This window comes from Rhopilema esculentum, chromosome 12 (genome assembly GCF_057945365.1).
Source record: "Rhopilema esculentum isolate cy_ngs chromosome 12, ASM5794536v1, whole genome shotgun sequence".
NCBI classification, from domain to species: domain Eukaryota; kingdom Metazoa; phylum Cnidaria; class Scyphozoa; order Rhizostomeae; family Rhizostomatidae; genus Rhopilema; species Rhopilema esculentum.
Genome location: NC_142826.1, coordinates 9,664,837 through 9,686,054, shown reverse-complemented (window position 1 = coordinate 9,686,054; position 21,218 = coordinate 9,664,837). Strand labels below are relative to the sequence as shown.

General features: G+C 35.1%; 1 protein-coding gene across 4 annotated transcripts in view; it reads right to left on the bottom strand.

The window, feature by feature from the left end:
* Positions 1 to 3,205: 3,205 nt before the first annotated feature.
* LOC135681797 (phospholipid-transporting ATPase ABCA3) overlaps positions 3,206 to 21,218 on the bottom strand; it is a 34,866-nt gene continuing 16,853 nt past the window's right edge. For 2 of the 4 annotated variants that reach the window (XM_065196413.2, XM_065196416.2), the window contains exons 20-46: positions 20,785 to 20,972; positions 20,483 to 20,588; positions 19,812 to 19,876; positions 19,160 to 19,434; positions 18,428 to 18,616; positions 18,061 to 18,134; positions 17,124 to 17,310; positions 16,741 to 16,866; positions 16,072 to 16,188; positions 15,627 to 15,800; positions 14,814 to 14,924; positions 14,189 to 14,289; positions 13,702 to 13,770; positions 13,234 to 13,372; positions 12,867 to 12,929; positions 12,364 to 12,544; positions 11,730 to 11,833; positions 10,999 to 11,028; positions 10,424 to 10,581; positions 9,930 to 9,996; positions 8,855 to 8,958; positions 8,347 to 8,439; positions 7,916 to 7,974; positions 6,836 to 6,901; positions 5,964 to 6,130; positions 5,233 to 5,358; positions 3,206 to 4,809 (exon numbers count right to left, since the gene is read on the bottom strand). In XM_065196413.2, the coding sequence (XP_065052485.2) occupies positions 4,732 to 4,809; positions 5,233 to 5,358; positions 5,964 to 6,130; positions 6,836 to 6,901; positions 7,916 to 7,974; positions 8,347 to 8,439; positions 8,855 to 8,958; positions 9,930 to 9,996; positions 10,424 to 10,581; positions 10,999 to 11,028; positions 11,730 to 11,833; positions 12,364 to 12,544; positions 12,867 to 12,929; positions 13,234 to 13,372; positions 13,702 to 13,770; positions 14,189 to 14,289; positions 14,814 to 14,924; positions 15,627 to 15,800; positions 16,072 to 16,188; positions 16,741 to 16,866; positions 17,124 to 17,310; positions 18,061 to 18,134; positions 18,428 to 18,616; positions 19,160 to 19,434; positions 19,812 to 19,876; positions 20,483 to 20,588; positions 20,785 to 20,972 (3,217 nt within the window). In that variant the 3' untranslated portion in view covers positions 3,206 to 4,731. The remainder of the gene's footprint in view (positions 4,810 to 5,232; positions 5,359 to 5,963; positions 6,131 to 6,835; positions 6,902 to 7,915; positions 7,975 to 8,346; positions 8,440 to 8,854; positions 8,959 to 9,929; positions 9,997 to 10,423; positions 10,582 to 10,998; positions 11,029 to 11,729; positions 11,834 to 12,363; positions 12,545 to 12,866; positions 12,930 to 13,233; positions 13,373 to 13,701; positions 13,771 to 14,188; positions 14,290 to 14,813; positions 14,925 to 15,626; positions 15,801 to 16,071; positions 16,189 to 16,740; positions 16,867 to 17,123; positions 17,311 to 18,060; positions 18,135 to 18,427; positions 18,617 to 19,159; positions 19,435 to 19,811; positions 19,877 to 20,482; positions 20,589 to 20,784; positions 20,973 to 21,218) is intronic. The other 2 variants (XM_089111955.1, XM_065196417.2) reach the window with 2 other exon arrangements.

Here is a 21,218-nt window from a genome sequence, read left to right as displayed (position 1 = left end):
TTTCTTTACTTCTTTCTATCTGTTTAGACTTGAATGTTTATTATGGCTTTTTTTTGGCGATAGAGAATAAGTTATGCAGGCGCGTCCTTTCTCTTATTGTGTCAAACACTAATGAGTGAGACGGGTGGGACTCGTTCTCTTACAATTAGAATGGAGCTAAAAGGCCACCTCTTATAGACCTCCTCTTGTAAACATTCTCGCCTAATTAAAACCACACACACGCTTTGAACAAGAAACCGAGCCCGAGGCCTAGTTCATGAAGTTCGTTATTTTTGGACCTCTTTTGATCGAATTGCTGTGCTAAAAGTTCCTTGATAGTTCGTTAGTTTAACTGCACATTTGGTGCCCTGAAGATTGCACATAGTACGTTGAAATTCTTAATTAGTGTAGCTAGATTCTTAACAGTTGCTTAAAACAAAGGTGTTAAACAGAAAGAAGACTAAAAAGATGTTTGGTACACGAAAAAGTGGAAATTAAATCAAGAAGGAAAATGAAACACTCGATAGCTACCTGCGTAACACACAATTTAAGAGATTATCAATTCCAAATGAATGGAGTCAGCTTTCTAATTCTTGATCGTCGGCGATGATAAAAATGTAGAATTAAAAAGCGTCTTAGGGATTTCGTCTTTAGTACTAACGGTTCTTTAATTTTTTTCTGCTTTCTACGTGTAGGTTCTTTCTTAAGTGATTCCTTACAGAAAGAAAGCATGTACAAATGGCCTAAACTCAAATAAAAGGATCCCCTACACGTGAAATTGAAAAAAACGCCCCACCTTTAGACACTTACTGTAAAATGTCTCAATATCATTAACACTGCCTACAACAGAGCAGCCCTGTTATAGAAAATTACAAATGCAAAGAGGTGTGCATACCGTATTTCCCATGAAAAGCGCCTAACCTTGAAAAAGCATTCCCCTTCCCTTCAAAAAACGCCCTTCTCTCAAAAAACCTTGATTGATAAAAAGGATAGAACCTTCGGCTACATTACTACCATATAATCTACACAAAATGGAAGGTTTAACGATTTCATGAATTGAATACGGCTACAGTGATCAGCTATCGGCACTTGGATTTTTAAATTGGGAGTGGGTTGCATCAAAATCCATCAAGTCAACATTGGTGGAACTTGAAAAATAACTTGTAGTTTTTGAAAAATTTGAACCATCCGTCAATCATGACCTTAATTCCTAATTTTATGTTTTTAATCCTTCATCGCTCAGAAATTCAAGGCCATGAAGTATAGTCAAATAATAGTATTGTGATTGTTACTTTACACTCAATTTTGATAGAAAACTGCCAACAGAAACCTTGGCAAGCCCCCCAATAATAGAAAACCATCGGACTGATCGTCATAAATCTTGAGAGACTCCTCGAAAATCCTTAGTTTAAAAATGAGATAGAAATGGTTCTTTTCGACGATCGAGCACCTTTTCCCTGTTCAATTGACAAAGATAATAGAGAGAAGAACTCCTTTGACTGGTTGGGTGTTTTATCTTATGTTACCCTTTATGTTATCATTTTGTTATGTTACTTATCAGGGCTTAATTTAGAGTGGTATTGGTCATATTCATGGATGATGACAATAAAGTGTCGCCTTTTTGAAAAAAATGTTGAAACTATAACTGAGAAAGTTATTTGCATTTTAATTTTAAAATTTCAATGCTGACACAGGGTGAGTTGCTCCACTTTTGACGTTAAAGACTTGCTTATCTTAAATTCTGATTTGCATAAGAAAATCAAAAATTTAAACCAAAGCGTTCTAGAATCATCTGCCCCCTAAGTCTTTATGTTATTTAGCAAGCCAACGATTTTGAGCACGTAAAGCCTTTGAGCACGTAAATGGAGAATTTCCTTCAATCCAGATCATACTAATCAAGCAGTCGAGTTGACTTTCTTCAAGAAAAGATCTCCCCTAAATCACCCACCCATATTATTTAAAAACGTCCCTATAAAAAACGTGCAAGAGCAAAAACACTTTGGGATCATATTGGACTCCAAATTGTCCTTTTCTAGTCACATCAGATCTGCCGTTAGAGCTGCCATATCGAAAGCCAGGCACGGAATAGGAATGTTAAGGTTTCTTTCCAAATATCTACCACGACATACCCTCAACGAAATGTACAAATTGTATGTTTCATATATCACATCCCACATAATATCTGCGAATTTAGTCATGACGTTGTATTACCTAATCTAATTGAAAAACTTGAAGCTGCCCAAAACTTGAAGCTGCACTAGCAATAACGGGTGCCTGGAAGGGTACGTCCCGTGAAAAGTTGTATGACGAACTTGGGTGGGAATCATTTCGATGATGGAGCAGACGCCTCATCCTTTCTTATAAAACAGCCAACGATCTGACTTCAGATTACACAAGATATCCCATTGCTTACCTACAAGAGTCCAGCTATGATCTTCGCAGACGCGTTACAATTTAGCAAATGCGTGCAAGAACGCTGAATTTCAAATCAAGCTTCTACCCGAACTGCTAATCGGAATGGGAAAGGCTCGACCCTGAAATTAGACTACCCAACTCTTTCAATATTTTAAAGAAAAAATTACTGTCAATTATCCGCCCACCCCAAAGCCGGACTATCGTATTTATGCCCAAAAAGGCTTATCCATCCTAACACAGCTACGGGTTGGACTAAGTAAGCTACATTTTCGTAAATTCAAACACAATTTTAGGGATACTATGAACCCTTTATGCCAAACAAATGATGGTGTTGAGGATACGGAGCACTATTTTATGTTCTGCCATACTTATGATGTAAATAGACGTGGTCTTCTCAACAGTGTACATGCGATCCTGTTGCCTCATGGTTTGTTAAATCTATGGCCATGAACAGTTACCAATTGATCTAAATGCAAAATCCTTACGGCAACATTGAAGTATATCCAGGCCTCCAAACGGTTTGCATAACGCAGGAACAAAAATCTTTGAATCTCCTTTCGATTTCTTTCGATTTATCTCTTTTGTAGTTTATTTTATTATAAAATCGCTTTTAATATTGTGTTCTACGTATATTTCTAGTGCTAGGAGGTAGTCATGATATATTGCTCCTTCTGGCCGTTCTTGTAATGTAGTATAGTAGTTTCCGTTCTGTATAGTTTAAGGTAATTTTGTTTGTAACTTTTTATATCGAATAGAAAAAAAATATTGAAAATAAATAACAGCCAAGGGGATATCTAGAGAAACACGTTGCTCGTTGCACATTCTTTATTTCAGCAAGTTACCTTAACCATGAGATTCAGTGGATGTCTAACTAGAAACAAATACAAATTTAGTGTAATAAATGCAATAGTAAATACTTGATACCCGCCTAATAAATACATTCTTATAGAATAAACATCAATAGCCTAATGATACTAAATTGTGCTTTAAATAACACTACCTAACAAGTCCACTGTAAAATAGTTCCAAATACCATTAATGAGTTATAAAAAGTAATAAAGGTATGGCTTAAACGTAAATAAAAAAGAAGAAGAAAGAAAGTGATGAATCAACGAAAGTGAATGAGGAAAAATGACAAAGTGGAGAAAGAGAAGATTGCCAGTTTCATTTTAAGTCTATTCGACTGTACAGGACGAATATAACATTGTATGTTTTCCATCAGATTGTCCAGCTGTGAGGTTTATTACGTAATTTTGGCAATTAATCGCATTGAAGTGCAAATTGACAGATTCTCTAACTTGGGGGGGGGGGGGGGGTGTATTGGGTTTTAGGAAGAAGCCTCATGTCTCCATGGCTGTCAAAACAAAGACCTGAGTAAGAGGACGTCAGATGCAAGAACCCAGTAAGGTATTGCTTTAACTTCTTTTAGTAGATAGTTATATTTCTAGTGCAAAGAATGCCCTCACTTTAACGTGTGAATATTACTCCAGTTAGGGTATACTGCATTGAAAAAACAGCTAATCCTCCTAATATTAAAACAGCTATTCATGCAGCGAATGGCTATATGATGGAAAGGAGAGGTATCTTTAATTAGAGATGAAAACAGTTAGAGTTGATAGTAATAGCTATCCTACGCTGATAATTGGGGTTGGGGGGGAGTTGGGGGGGGGGAGGGGGTTGGGGTTGGGTTCTGGGTGTTGGCAGAATTAAAACTGTTAAGATGATAAAACTGATTAAAAATAAGCAAATATCTAAATATTGCTCCATCCAGAGCATTAAATAATTCACCAACAATGTTGGAGCAACTATTGATTATAAATATGTCGCATCAATGATTGAAGTTACGCTGCAATTATATACATCCACTTAAATATAAAAATGAAGATGTACGTGACCAGCACCAAATAACCTAAATGTTTCAAATTGCATTGCAGAAGAGACTTTTAAATACATATGTCTCAAAACAGTGTCTACACGACTAAAAAAGAGGCCAGCCTTTGCTTCATGTTACTGAGGAGTGAAAGAGTACAAATTCAACGTCTCCTTTTGCAAAATGAGGACAACCTGATCATGGACAAAGGAGATCTTCTCAATAAGTTGGTCAAGGAAATTGATATCAATTGACCCCGACAAGCAAATATTTACATTGTGTATATTTTAAGCAAAAAACAAATAAAATTACAATTTAAATAAGCAATAGATAGTACTATCTATGATGCTCTTAAATAAAAACCCAAATACTTGCTAATTCTGCAACTTTAGTATGCATAACACTTTAGTAAGCACTTTAGTATGCATAACATAAGTATAGGAAGTGGAAAATCCCAAATGAAGCTATTACAGACAGGAACAGCAAAGATTCTTCTTGAACTTTCTGCCTTCAGAATACTGGTCTTTTGCAAAGTTTAAGAAGACCTGGAAAATTGGATAGATTGTGTGAGTAACAAGAAAACCATAAGAAAATACAAGCGTTGTTAGGTTACAGTTTAATAAAGGTCCTAGTCAATGATATATTCCTCGCTTATATATCATTGATCCTAGTAGGAGTGCGTCCGAACGAGGCGAAGGATGGAACAGAGGACACGTGGAGCTGTATTCCGAAAGTAGAACAGGCCAGTTTCATCAGAAGGCTGACGATTATCTGTCGATAAATAAGCTTATTAACATATAATAGATGAAAATAAGAATGAAATCTGGCATGTAACGATAGGCAAGGACAACGAAAAACAAAGGAAAAATTAGAAATTAATCCATGTTCATATATTGAAAATATTGTACCGATATATCTATTATTTGTCGATAAGAAGAAAATTGTAAGTAGCTTTGACAATGTATCACCTGTTCAAGAGAAGTTTGACTGAGGCTGTAATCCGAAATAGCAAGTTCTGAAGCATTTGATTCAAGGATGTCGAACATGTACGACCATCGTAAATCTGCATTATTTATTTGGTATTGCAGCATGCCCTGTAAATAATGACAAAAAAGCTTTAAGAATTATTCTGTCCACTTCTTAGTCCCTTTATGACTTTTTAGCTCATTTTTTCAACGAAACATTTCTTAGTTGTAGATTTGAAAACAAAAATTAGCTATGCACGTTGGGTTAACATCGAAACGTAATTATGACACGATGACCTAGTCCACTCGGCTACATTTACATCACTTAAATCGTATTGATGGTGAGCAGTTTGAACTGATGCAATCCTTTACGAGCGAAAGCGTAGAGTATTTAAAACGGAACTGTCTGACCAATGAGATGGTCTAAAAAAAATGGAGTGATCTCAACAAAATTTTTAATAAAGGAATGGAATTGACTTTCATTGAGCTTTCTAATTCTTTAAAGCGACGGTCTATCATTATTATCAAGTTTCTAATCAGACTGTGCTCCCAATCATTTCTTCGATGTAAAAGTAGTTACAAAGCTCGATAAGCAATGCGATCCAGATGGTTTCGACATTTTATCTTCATGAGTAAACAACACACATTATTCGAACGTATCCCTAGCAAAAATACGAATATAAACTGTTCAAGTATTACTTGTTAAATACAAAGTTGCGAGAAAATAAACTCACTGATCTCTCATCAACAATAGCGGCACCTGGAAAGTGATCTGCCACAAAGCCTTTGACTTTCTCCATTGCTTCAGCTGGGCGAGAGGGTTGCCCAAGTTGAACCTGATCAGCGTTTCGGTTGAACATAACAGGGGGTACCGAGTCACCTTTTTCATATGCATAATTATCTAAAATTTGGATTGCAAAACATTGCAAAACAAAACTAGCAATTACAGAAATTCTTAAAGCTCTTTCAGAAAGACATCCGTCAAAACTCCATTAGGGATATAAGCATACATATAAAAACAGCTTCATCATTAATTCACTTCATTCACCAAGAAAACTAGGTTAGAAAAGCACTATTCTTACACTGCTGGCCAATTTTTCTACAATTATTTAGCACAAATAACACAGCTTTAACGCAAAGAAAAAGATTCAAAGAAAACCAATAAAGTCCTGATGCAGAAAATTACATAATTTTTAAGCGGACTGATAAATCAAACTCATAAAAAATAGATCTGATAGTTTAATTGAATACAAAACGCAGGAAATAAATAAATTACATGCAGCATGCCTACCTGCAAACATGCCATTATCGATTGTCACTCATTTATAATGAAAGTGGGACAAGAAAACAGTTCATATAAGACTAAACAGAATGTATTTATTTAAGGTTTTATAATGTATTTATTAATTATTTTCAATAATAATTCAAAGAGTTTGATAATTTTTTTTTCTTCAAAAAATTAGTTATAACTGCAATGAATATTTTAAAATATTTACTGTTAAAAAGTGTGAGCGGTTAAAATGAAGGCAGAGTGTTTGGAAAATACCACAAAAACGAGGAACTACAGGGAACAGTGTGATGGGTGCATTTAATGTTGATTTAATACCTGCGGGTGCAGTGGAGTTAGAAGCCTGGTCAGGAACACTATTGTTATTTTCTTTGCCACCTTTGCCTAAAAATCCAATCATTACAACAACTGCTGCTGAATTTAAATAATAAGGTATTCTTTGGGTCATGGAATCCTTGCTTTATTGACACTTTACAAAACATGACTTGATTTCATATTGTTAATTAATAATTATCTAATAAAGACACGTGATCCTGATGATAACAGTGTGCTTGTTAAACTGATAGCTTTATTCTTGTAAAAAACTAGTGTATTATTATTGTTATATTTGTTTCTAAATGGTGCGTTGAAATAGCAAGTGGGCTTCATACGGGTTATTTGGGGGATGAGTACAAGAGTTTAGGCCAAAAAATTAGGATCAAAAGCTTAATCAACAGCTTATATCAAAGCTTTAGGTCAAATTATTTGGGTCGATATTGTCATCAATTATAACCTACATTTAACTGTGCAAGAAGGGCCAGAAGGGCCAAAGGACCGAATTAACATAAATGAGTAAAGAGGCTGACCCCCCTCCCCATGTGCAAGGTGGAAATTGATTTAAACGGTTTGCAATTTGATACCAGCTTCAAATAAGTCTCGGTCTAACATCCTTCCTGCAGCCACAGCATAATATCTGCAATTCGTCTTTAGCATTATCTTATTGCTAGAAGTGCAAGGCTATAAGCTATCTTATTGCTAGAAGTGCAAGGCTATAAGCTATCTTATTGCTAGAAGTGCAAGGCTATAAGCTATCTTATTGCTAGAAGTGCAAAGCTAAAACCATTAATCTGAAAAAAAACTGCACATGGGGCATATCAAATGTTTGGTAAAAATATCGTTTTAAGTTTAATGAAAATGTTGCATGCAACATTGGATATGTTTGTGTCCCAAACAGTTTTCAATTATTAAAAAAAGCTTCTTAGTATTTACAAATTTACAGAGTTTAAGAGCAACGCTATGACTACAAATGGGTCATTTTAATGCCATAACATAATTTTTTATGTTCAATAGAAGTGAATGTTGGCAGACACCATGCATGATTTAAGATGTTGCCAGATTGTAAGAAATATATTGACATACCAAAACTACCGTTGTTTTTCATGTCGACTTTAATCATCAAGGTAAGTCCTTTGCCATATCTGAGAGGAAAACTTGCAGCTATGATAGTGAATGACATCACCATGTCTTGTTTGATTTACTTTTACTGATAAATATATGAACTAACTAGCGCAAGGTAAACCGATGTACATATATTTATTTCAAGCGGTTTTGTTTCTAAAGCTTCTCGAGCTAACCCAAAATTTGGAACATAAATATATTACATGGGCACATGGGCCTGATTTTCTAATCCTACATATCTACTGAACTGACTCTATTGCTTTTCTACCCCTTCCTCCCCAAAGTATTACGAGTGGAAAAAGGCCACGGATAACAAATCGTGGGTCCTTGTAGCTTGGGATGGAGAAAACAGAGATCCTTCACACCATTAATGTATCAATTTATTTTCTTACTTGTTCTTTAAATGTTGAATACTACCAAGGCACTTGAACTTTCCATTCACCATAATTGCTAGGCGAGTGCACAAAGCCTCACATTCTTCCATGCTGAAAGAAAGCAAAAACAAGTGAAAGATAAATATTTCCAAAAATATCACGGTTTTCTGGCAATACCTCCAGGGTGAAGATTGTATGAATTACTTTCAAGGCTACAAACTAACTTGATTTTCAGAACAATAGCAGGTCATTTTATGACTCTGATGTGTTCAAGACTAATAAATGCGTCTCGGCCTCTATTTAATTTGGCCCATCCCACCTTTTCTCAAATTGCTTGATTTACAAAATTCAGTTAAAAGGTACCAGCCTCATCTGGATAGTCCAAGGACAGGATGTTTATACATTAGAACACCCTAAAACATTTACCTTTTCGAATTATTTTACTACTATATTATTTGTAACGTTGCAAAAGAAAACCATTTTTAAAGCAAATACTGGAGACATTAAACGTTATAGACTAACAAACCTGTGAGAAGTAAGAATAATCGACCGTTCGTTCGTAAGGAGGGCGCTCAGTGTATTCCACAGGAATCTCCTTGATGCCGGGTCCATTCCACTTGTTGGTTCATCCTGTTTTCCAATAAAGCATTAATTGAAATATCTTCCTTGTATGAGAACGGCTATCGGTGCCATCATAAATTTAAATAGAAAATGCCAACATGGAAAATTTGTTTCTTATTTCTGAATTGTTCTTATGTATTTGAAATGTTAAAGGAAGCGGTCCCCTCCCCCCCCCCTACTTTGGAGGACAATGATCTTTTGCTCTAAAACAATGAGATAACATGATAATATGATTCAAACAATAGGCTTGCCCCCCCAATATTTCTCCGCCCCTGAATGTACCGTCAGATTTGACCAAAGAAATCTTTTTTGAATTCTTAATGGAAAAGGCTGATTGATTTTAGAAGCTATAACGAAATTTTAGGAAAGGCTTGAAAAGAGCTTAAGATGACTGGTCTGAGTTAAAGGCCAGTTCTACAATAATGTTCAGTTTACTGAAATTCGGGCATGGCTGCAAGAACTGTGATGATAATTGATGAATGAGAATCTTGCATGGACGTTTGTTCACCCATTTTGATTGGATGATTATCACATCTACTGTTGGCAAACCGGAAATGCTTGGGTACCTCCTCTTTAAATTTCACTTCAGATTTGTTGGAGAAAGGGATACATGTAGCTCCGTATAATTTATCACGATTGATGCAGAAAGGAGCCCAGATTTAAGGAAACCACAAATTATAACAAACCCACTTTTTTATATAAAATACAGTCTATTAAAATATTAAGGCTCAAAATTGCTGAAATTTAAGAATAATTTAAGAATAATGCGAGGCTGAGACTTCATCAAGAAAATATTTTTTGATTATTTGAATTTTATTGTTATTTTGAGTCTAAGCAAAACAAATGCGAGTTCCTGGCAACATAAAAAAGTTTGTATGCGAAAACTAGACAGTGAAAAATAGTTTGACTGAATTACGAGGGAATCAAACGATCGAAAGCTACTTTTTTGCAGCATTTAGATAATTTCAAGAAAAACCTACCAGAAATATGATTGGGGGGTTTCCAACAAGGGCAAGAGCTGTACTGAGCTTTCTCTTGTTTCCACCACTGAAAAAATAATTCACACGTGTATACTTAATATTCAGACACGAAACTTTACACGCACACACGAAACATGTTCACACACGAAACCTTACACGCACACACGAAACATGTTCACACACGAAACCTTACACGCACACACGAAAAATTTTCGCACACGAAACCTTACACGCACACACGAAACATTTTCGCACACGAAACCTTTTCACGCACACACAAAACATGATCACACACAAAACCTTACACGCACAAATGAACATGTTCACACACAAAACATGTTCACACACGAAACCTTACACACACATACGAGAAACCTTACACGCACACACAAAACATGTTCACACACGAAACCGTACATACACACACAGAAAACATGCTCACACACGAAACCTTGCTTAAACATAGTTCAGTAATTGTTATTTGTTATGTGTACCTGTAATTGCCACACATTTTTTCAGCCCATTTCGACAAATTCAACTGCTTGATGGCTGCATTGACAATTGGCTCCATTTTATCGGATCGGATTCCACGAAGACGTGCAAACATTTGCAACATTTCACGTCCAGTCATTTTGTCAACCAATGCATCAAACTGAAAGTGGAACAAGTCAAGAAATGCATCTTATTTTGGCGGATGTATCAATGCTTCTAATTAGCGCAAATGTATTTATTTCCATTAAATCAAGGGTATTAAATCAAGTAATTCATTAAGGGTATTCTTTTCAAATAAAACTAAACTATAAAATAGCAAAGGAAACTTGAGATAAAAATCAAAAGCAAAATTCCACGTTGAATTATCAAAAATGATACATCCAAATCAATCATTTACTTCCTGAAAGTCTCTAATTAACACATTTGGTGCAAAAAACCAACATTTACTAAAAAAGTTGGCAAATATATCCAAGATTCATAAGAACAGCGGCAAATAGAAAACCAAAGCTAAGGTTTTTATTCCCTTAAAATGAACTATATAGGGATAGATAAATAAGCGAAAGAATTAACATCCTACCTGTGGGCAGTATCCAATCCTTTGCTGTACCTAAAATAAATTCATTTCAAGTTATAAATTTTCTTTGCATTGGTGACACATACGTCAGTCTGTGCTCCAGACCCCTAACTTGAAAGTTAGGGGTCTGAGACACAGGCTAAGATATATACGTAACAAAAAGTACATACATACGTCACAAAGGGTACATATTTGAGTCAAGTAGTCTACACATAAACGTCACATAGAAAACATACAGATGTCAGGTAGTCTACACTCGTAGGATGTCACAAAAGTACATTCATATGTCAGCAATTATGTACTCAGAGCAACATTCTCAGTTTTTTCGTACTCAGAGTAACAACATTTTTAAATATATATATAAAAAAGGTCTAAGCAAATGTATCAAACTATTTTTATGCCTAATTAATAACATAATTCCTTTCAAGATTGCTTTTGAGACTTCTTAAAAACGTCCATGGAAAAAGACACTTTGTCAGTTTTCATGATGTACCAGAATCTGCATTATTTCATTAAAACGGCTTGGCAGCCAAGATATGTAGATGTAAAAGGTATCCAAACTTTAAGATTCGGTAACATTGCATCAGAATGAAAAAGAATTAAAACTAGAGTCCTATTCCTTCAAGATTAAATAATCTTATTCTAAAAAGCTCCATTAGTTTGAATAGCATCTTTAAATTTTCTTTTAGAAGTAGCTATCAAAATGATAAGTAAAATTTTCGTGAAAAACTTGCCTGTCTCAACTGGGTCTGAATATTAAAGCCATCGAGAAATGCAGTACCGGCAGAAATCCCCAGCTCTCCAGTTAACATCCCAAAAGTAGTTGTTTTCCCGGCACCTGATGTTTACAGAAACGAAAAAGTGATTTACAAGGAAGTTAGAAAATCATTGGCATAATACGGTGGCCTTAGTACAGAAATGTTGATAACAAGTCAGGTTAGTAATGGCAGGTGTCTGAGTTTTAACTGAACAGTTCAGTAGATTAAATTAGAACTCAATATTTACGGCTTTATATATTAATGCAATCAACACAGTGGCTGAAAATAATTGCACAATTTCAACATTTGGAGACGTAGAGCACGATATAGAGTTAGAAAACATTCATAATCGAAAAAGCAAAGCTAAACAAAGTATACAAATTGGTTTTTTTAATCGTGCAACACAACGTTCGCCCATGAGCAAGTTATGTTAAATGATTACTTGAAGTGAAATATATATAAATATATATCTATTAATCAGAATTCTAAATCAGAAGTGTTGCAAATGGTGACATAGACTTTGATACAGCGCTCTTCAAATCACGGAGGATGTTTTTTAAAGACAATATAAAGCTGCATTAAAGAATGACGTGTTGGATCTATGTATTACCGTTAACCCCTAAAAGCCCAAAGCATTCTCGTTTTGGTACTCCGAGAGACAGATGATCAACCGCAACCAGCTGATTGCCCCCATAAACTTTGGTAACATTTCTCATGACAACAGCTTCTTTGTCGTAACTGGCCTCGTCCATGGCGAATATTCGTCGTTGCTCTTGACTGACGTCAGAGTCCTTTGAGTGAAAAAAATGAGAGTTCGTCGAAAAACAAATTCAACTGGCTATTGCAATTCCGTAAATCTTCGAATTGCCCCCCCCCCTCAGAACTGGGAGATTTTTATTAAATAATTCGAAGAAGTCATGCATGTCTTAATATCTAAACAAAAATCTTCAGGAGTTTGCTGAATACTAAAATCATCTTGCTTACTACTAAAAACAGTTCGTTTACACTCAGCAGACAAGGAAGCAAAAGAAGTAACAAAGGGGGAAAAAAGTTCCACTTTTTTAGCAATCTTGAAGATTGCAGTACCAAATGAGATAAAAATTAGAAACATACGCTTTCCTGAGTTTGACTCTCTTCTTTCCTGTTTGCAAAGAATTTACTGAGGAAAAAATTTTCCTAAAACAGAAAGAAATATATTGTTTTTCTAAGTAGCATTTCAGAAAAATAATATCCAAGATAATGTGTGCCTAGGCCGTACAACATTGTAAAATTCTTAATGCCACATTTTAGAATGGAACACGTAATAACCTTATTGATATCTTGTACTGGTCTACCAGTAGCATCAATTCGCACGCACACACGCACGCACGCATCCCACTCGCATTAAAACGCAAGAGGCTAATGGTTTTGATTGTTATCTAAGATAATGGCAACTCTTGACAACAACTTAAAAGAAAAGTTAGCTAGACGTGAAGCAAACCTCGATGAGTAACACAAGCACAAAGTAGATCACTGCTTCTACGGCCATGTATAAACAAGCAGTGCCACTACCAGGATAATTCCACGCTAGGGCACTTTCCTCCCACTTTGTGTCCCGTTGTTTGCAAATTGCTTTGATTCTGAAAATGGAAACAATAACATGCATTAAGATACTAGGATTAGGATACATCAAGGTGTTCGCATTTATTTCAATAAGCCTTAAGTGACAACTCATGCTTAAAAGAGCAAAACAGATCCGTTGAAACTATTTCTATCAACTACTTAAACGGATAAAAACATTACGCAAGAAAGCAGTCTTGACTCATTGGGAAAACAGTAAATTAAACTAACGATTCGAAGAGACGCCTGGCAATGTATCTTTGCAATCAAGAGTGATGTTAACGTGTGTAAAGAAGTAGATTTGGAAAAGAAATGATTTTTCGAAAGCGTAAATATACCAGCCCTATACCTTTCATCTACTGTGCATGCCTTTCTCGATCCGTAATTTACTGCAATATCCATCAGAGCTTGAGGAAAGCTACGATAAAGTCATGAAAAATATAAATCGCTGGAAAGGTATCTCAAAGATACACAAATTGATTTTACATTTTTAAGCCTCATCTCTGCCAGTGTCGCGTGCCTTTGGTTTTCAAGGCTAAAAGTGTATTGCATAAAAATACCATCTTCTTTAGAACCTATATAAACCTCCCTCAAGTATGAAGCACTATATTCAATGTCATGCTATTCTGTAGAAAATTCATTGATATTATAGCAAAAACATTGATCAATTATTTTAAGATTTTAGGCTAAAAACCAATTGCAAAATCGGATAGAAATGCAGCGTTATAAAGTAAAGATGCTTTTGAAAGGCCATAATGAAGAGCGCAGCAAAGATATATCTTCACTTATTTACACGGTGTACTTAATTAACGAAAGAAAATTTTTCCTCACAGTACCTATAAGTTGGCAGCAGCAAAAAAATATGATGCATGATTTCTGCTTCTTTCAGGTATCCTAGCTGCGGTATGCGGCAGACAAACACGGCGATGACGGCAGTCTGCAATTAAATAAAATACATTAACCTAAAATTGCAGTGAAAACGTCCCCTGTAAAGATTATAACGGGTACAGAGATGACAAATTTCTGGCACATGCAAACCATTATTATGAACATGAATCTCTTTCGGTAAATATTTCACAGAAATTGTATATCCAAGTATGGCCTACTAACGCTGAAAGTAGAAATGCAGCAGTTAAAAAAGGCAGTTTTCGTACAAGGGAACTTTTACAATTGTTGATTAGATAATCTACTGTGAGATCTTTTTCTTTAAGAAATTCTTCTTCACTCAATCTCCAAATGTTCCTATTTTTGTTATTGTCCTCTGGTGACTTATTCTAATTAATATTGCTTTTGAAAATGAATGTTGTTAAATTCTTCAAACAGAAAATTTAAACTTAATAGAAATTAAGTGATTTACCCTGATAGGCCATGTAAAGTAAAAACATAACGTATACAACAGATTAACATTATTAAAAACACTTTGCTTGAAATTAAAATAAAAAGCATATTGTTTATACTTACAAGACTAACCAGCATAAGCAACATAGACACAACTGAGTATGCAATCAAAGGGCTTTTGAAGGCGAATGAGATGAGATAAACAAACGGCAAAATGCTTAACCCAAAAAAAATCTAAAAGAGATGAAAATACAAAATTACAGGAATTTGTAATCGGTGATTTACAAATCTTTTTATCTTAAAAAACAACTTTCAACTGTCACTCTTATTGTTTTCTTTGCTGTTTTGCAATTGTATATTTTTGTTAGCCTTTTTTCCAAAAATCTGCTTTCCGCCATCTACTCTCCATCCTTCTTCACGGTCTGTTTAAGGCTTGAAATAATTGCCAGCATACAAAGACCAAAAAAATGACAAAAATCAACTTTCTTTTTAGCTTTTGTCGGCCAGAACTAACATAAGGCTAGAAATTCTTACAACCAAAATGTACATTTTCAATGACACTAATTATTAACAAATAGAGAAAAATTAATCTTAAATTGAGACTTCTATGATTTAAAATGAAGCCCCGTAGGGGCAGAATTTGATTATTTGATTAGGCCAAGTTGAGCTGCAATTAAAGACAAATGAAAAATTTGCCAATCAACAATGTTTAGGGGGCGAGGGGATGTTATTGTGTTGTTAGGAGTTAGGTTGTCCGGAGAGGTTTAAAGGGCGCTGTATTGCATAGATTTAGGAATGAAAAGTTAGTACGCATATCTGTTTTAAATACGCTAGGCTGATTCATACAAGACAGAATCATATAGGCCCATTCTCGTTTCCGTGGAGTATCAGAGCGAGGTGTCAACAAAAAAGCTTAGGATGCAGATATGGCCTTACCAGCATAACAACGAAAGCCCCGAGGTCGTCTCCTTTGTAGGTGTCCAGTTGGAAAGCAGCAAAAAGTATTATAATACCAATGGCTGGAACCACGAAATTGATAAGATCCCAACAGTACGTTGCAAACCAGTAGGTGAAGGAACCAACACCACTTACGAACTGGATATGCTTTGCCTGTTAAATAAAAGTGAACGTTGAATTTAAATGTAATTGAATGATAATTTCAATAGCTTTTACCCTTTTCTGATTATACTGCGGCCTAAATTCGCCCTGTATGGCGGGGCGAAAAATTGATCAACTCTAATTCACATAACAAAGTAAATATTTTTTTTTAAATTTTAGCTCTTTTAGTTAATTCTCATTGTTCCTGATAACTGAAAATTGTCATGTTTCAATTCAAATTTTTCTTTTCCCAACATCACTGAGATTATTGTGAAATTCTCACCTTAGTAACTTTCTCAGTAACAATGAAGGTGATGAAGCTGGCCGCTATAAAACACACTGCCATTGTGACAAATATGACAAGCGTCAAATTTGCGCCATTCGTAAGGGACACGTCCACCTGTAATAGGAAGGATAAAGTCTAAAACAAGCTCAAAGGTTTGCTTGCATGTCATTGCTTTAGAGTTGCAGCCTCTAATGGAAAGAATACACTTCATTTTTGTGTACCTAGCTTAGCATAAAACATCGTATTGAAAAATTTAAGTAATGAACGATTTCCAATTTTTTTTTGCATCATTGCCTAACTTTTTAATTCATATGTGTAAACAAAATGAGTATTGCAGTACAAGTTGTGAAGGGGTATCTGAAATGCAGCGAAGAGATGAAGAAAATGTTCAACAGGACGACGCTATTATCGATTTCTGCAAAAACAAGCATTTACGCTTTCAACAAAAAAAGGCAAAAACATCTTTTGCAGTAAACCGACTTTGGGAACTGTTTTGCCATCTATTCTTTATCAATTTACACCTAAACGAGACGCCATCACTTAGAGAACGTAAAACAAAAACGCATCAAGATTTACGACTTTTCGGTGCGATTAAGAACGACTTTGGTTATTTCAGCTGTTCTACTTCAGGGCTCAATATAGTAAATAAAAGCTTCTGCTTGTTACCTCCTCCTGAGGATTTCTTGGAAGAGGGTGGTTGGTGACTTGGATACCATAGCTTGAATCATTTTTCATGTGTGACAGCATAATATTGTTGGCAGCACTATAGGCAGATGCAACGGCATGAAGGGCCTATAAAATCAAAGTATTATTGATGGCAAATCAAAACGAATCTTTTATGTTACGTCGCAAAATTGTTCGCCATTACCAATAGGCATTTCAGAGAGATTTATTTGCGGAATATTTTTCAAACAACTTCAATGAAAATATTGAATCGTCTGGTTAAATAAGTCAAAGGCGTAGTTTTAGTGTTTTTAAAATGAAAAGCAATATGACTTTCCTCCGTTCTATACAAAATTGCAAGGCAGAAGTCATTGAAAACAACTTACTTGGTGACTAAACCAAGATCTTGCTTGATAACCGTTATTCTTATCTTGCAATGTTATTCCAGCCAAATGGGTGTCAAAGAAAGCTTTTTTGCCCTTGCTCTTTTCCAAAATAACTTCCGTGAAGTACGTGAGGTCATCGTTAAGGTTTGTCTGCCTCACAGTGAATGAGGAGCAGTCTTTCCCACCACTGAAACAATGAAACACAATAACGTAAATACGAATAAAAAAAATATGTACAAAAAAAGATGCTAATTGCCTATGATTGCAACAAATTAGGCCTGCATAAGAATTTACACAAAAAAGGATAAAGGTAAACTTGCGAATGCCAAAAGCCTGTTGGGTTGGGTTTATTTGCGATAAAATGTATTGCAAGGTATCAGACTTGCCAAGAGTACTGGAACCTTGGAATTAGGTTCCCAGAAAGTTGTGAGAGTTGACGCGAAAAGTTGTTGAACAAAACAATTTTAGATAAAAATAAATCATATCTTGAATTTTTACAGCAAACGATAAATTGCCTTTGAAATTTTCAAGCACCTAAAGTTGAAAATGCAAATGAAATGAAAAATTCTCAATTTTGGCAGATAATACTTTTTGCCAGGAATAATTTTTGCTGCCAATGCAGTATATGTAAACCTTCCGATCTGGTCTGGAGAAAGACAGAATAGCATTATGGGATTTACGGAAATTAGTATACAATGACAATGGTGTGTGAACAGGCCTAGTTTGAAAGAACACGAAAGAAAAGCATACGTTCGGTCAATTTGATACATGTTATGCATCTTTCCACAAAGAATAGTCTCAATTTTAAGTTTTACAAGAATAATCTAAAAATACTTCATGTTATGTTTGATAACTTCTGTGGCTGTACTTTTCAACGAAAGGAAGGCTGAAGATATTTCTGCTATGAGAAGACATCATTAAATTATCGACTACTTACCCATCTATGCATTTATAGCAGTGTTTGTATCCAAATTGCTTAACATCTTTACAGAGGTTATTATCTGCTATTATCTGTAAGAAGAGAAAAAGATTTTAATTGTGACAATCTTATTGGGTTATTTCGTAGATTTGAGCTAAATTAAAGTTAAAAAACCAAGAAATGAAAAAGCAGCTTTACTGAAATAGGAACAACTACTACTGATCTAATAAAACAATTCGATATAATAGTTCTGTCAACATGAGAAGATGGCTTCCTGATAATAGCAACCATATTTAGCAATATTTTAATTAAAGTTTATGCACACAAGGTCATTCTTCCTTTCAAGGCAGTTGGATGATGCCGATGGTTTCAGTGTTTTGCTAACCTTTGCTTGGCATTTAGAATTCAGCACAATGTCTTGAAAATTACAGCATTCTTTAAAATCTGCTCCGATGGTGTACTTATTTTGATGAGAATAAATGCTGTCGTTTCTATTTTCAGTGTATATTTTTCTTGAATACGCCGTAACATCTTCCACATTCAGTCTTTCCGCTTCGTAGGCCTTTTTAACGAGCTGTAATGAACGATAGCATGAATTGGCCACAGATATTAACAAACATGAAGCTTATAAAACTGTACAAGAGCATCTGAACTTTAGACATAAAAAACTGGAAATCTTTCCATCAAAAGATGATATTATTTTATTTTCCATTCAAAAAAAATTTCTTAACCTCCAAAATGCCTGCCTATTTGTAAGTCAGGCAAAACAATAGAGAATTTTAGTACCATTTTTCCATGACGAAAATGAGAGAATGAGTCCACGAGAGCTAGTTTAACACACTTTGGAAAAGAAGCAATTTAAGAACGACGCTTAAGTGTCTTCAAAAGAATGCAGCAAAAGAGAATGTTTGTCGATAAATCCTGTCTGCAATCAAGAGTAGAAATTGACAAAACCAGTTCAGAGAAATTGTGAATTTTATCAGGTGCGGACAAAATATGTTTGATGAGTGGAGATTAGAGGAACTATATAACAGAAGAAGGAAAATATGTGAAATGGCATAAGTATAATAGAAAGGTGTTTAATAAAACTCAAAAAATTACGAAAGAGCAAGTATACCTTTGAAAAGCTGGCATCAGGACTCAATCGATAGTCGGCAAAATAAGCATTTCCACGAACACCGGCTTGGAGATCAGACGAAAGTTTCATTACTCTTGCGGGGTTTTCCTGCTGCGTAGGAGAGTTCTGGGCCAGCAGCAAACCAAGTAGAGTGATTATCAACGGTAAAAGAACTTGGGTGACGACCGCCTTTTTCTCCCGCTTAGAATTCAGGAATCTCTTTATAAACATGGCCTTGAAGTGACTGAGGCCCAATGCAAAGCCCGTGACCAGCTCTGAAATTACATGAAGCACATAAACATAAATTGATTTATAAGGTGGCTATACGTGTCTCACGACAAAACTGTGTGGTTGTACACATACCTATGATAAAAACTCTCAGAACAGATACAACATAGTGAAGTTTATTATCTCAGATTTGATTAAAGTCAAACGTTTAAAGTCAAAAGTTTCTCCAATACATGTATGCTCGCAAAATGATATGCAAAATTTAAAACATCTTTCTTGAATACATAAAACAACAGTCATTCCCATTCAATAACAACGAATAGAGCTAAGATAATTAACAATATTGTTTACTTGTTTCAGAATTTCGAAATATTTTCACAACAGAAGGTCGAAGAAAGGAAAACGTCATCTGTTGTCAACAAACCTGACTTATTTGTTTCAATATCAACCAAGAGTTTGACGTCATTAGTATCTTGACTTTCTTGCTCCCTGCAAATACAGAGAAAATAACCTAGACAATAAAATCTTTTTTCCCTTATGCCATGACAAAAAAGTTCACACGTCACCGAAAAAATAAGAAAAAGGCTATTAACTCGAGCCGTAACCACATATTAAAATAAAGATTTGAATATCAATATACATTTGCAAATTTTCATTTTATATAAATATACATAAATATATATTTATATGAAAATTACTGATAACCGGTCTGTAATCGACGAAGTTCTCTAAGGTCCAAACAAGTACTGACTTAGAGAGCTTATGGAGAATGAAGGTAAATACCAGTGCATTTCATCAAAAAACTTTGTGCATCAATTCCAGAGCAACTTCCCGCAGTTATCAGAGCCAGAAGCAGCTGCACAAAATGTTTGCTTAATTAAAAGTTGTTCCATTCCTAATTTAAAATTTTGCAAAATGTAAAAGGAATGTTCGAATAAACGCTTCATTGAATTCACTGTCTTATTTGCGCACACAGCTTAATCAGACAAAAACAGTTATTGCCTGATCTACCATTAATCGCCTTCGCAGGTGTTACAATACCTTTGTCCTGGTAGTGTACTTATGGCTAATTCTCTACAAAATGCAAATACTAACGTTGGAGCTACACTGTGATCCAGGCCTTCACCAACTTTCAAGAAAACCTCTTCCATAGTGGTGATTGATATACCAAAGCTACTTATTCCGAGCTTTTGTCCTCTTTCTGAAACAACGATAAAAATAGCAATGCAACCAATTCCTAAGCAGTTTATGATATTATATTTTTAAGGCAACACAATGAATGTCCTAAAGTCCAACTAAAGTCCTTCGAGAAACAGAAGACCAATTAAATCTGATGTTTGAAACTGAAAATTATAGGAGAGAGTAGAATAAAAAATAGCTATTTTGCTTCTACCAACCTCCTTCAAAGGCGGCAAAAAGGTCTTTAAAAACTTTGGAACTCTCATGCTCGAGAATGTAAGACATCTCAGCTCCTATGTTACCAACGAGTTTGGCAGAGGGGACCATCTCTCTGATCAGGGATATAACATCATTTTCTTGAAATAATGGTTCCTTCACAAGCGTGAGATGATACCCAACACCATACCTGTATGGAACAGAAAATATTTCTCCTTACAATAGGTTAATTTTACCTATCGTTGTCATTTAGGCTAGGATGAATCGAGCTCAACTCAAAACGTTCTCACAATTAGTACATTATAAAGTGTATTCGAACTTGCATACGTCTTGGTCACTAGATCATCAGATTGTCAAATTTACTCGAATCAAACATGGCCTAGTCAAATCTATATTTCGTTGGAACATTAAATTACCAGACGAGATTGTCTTCTTT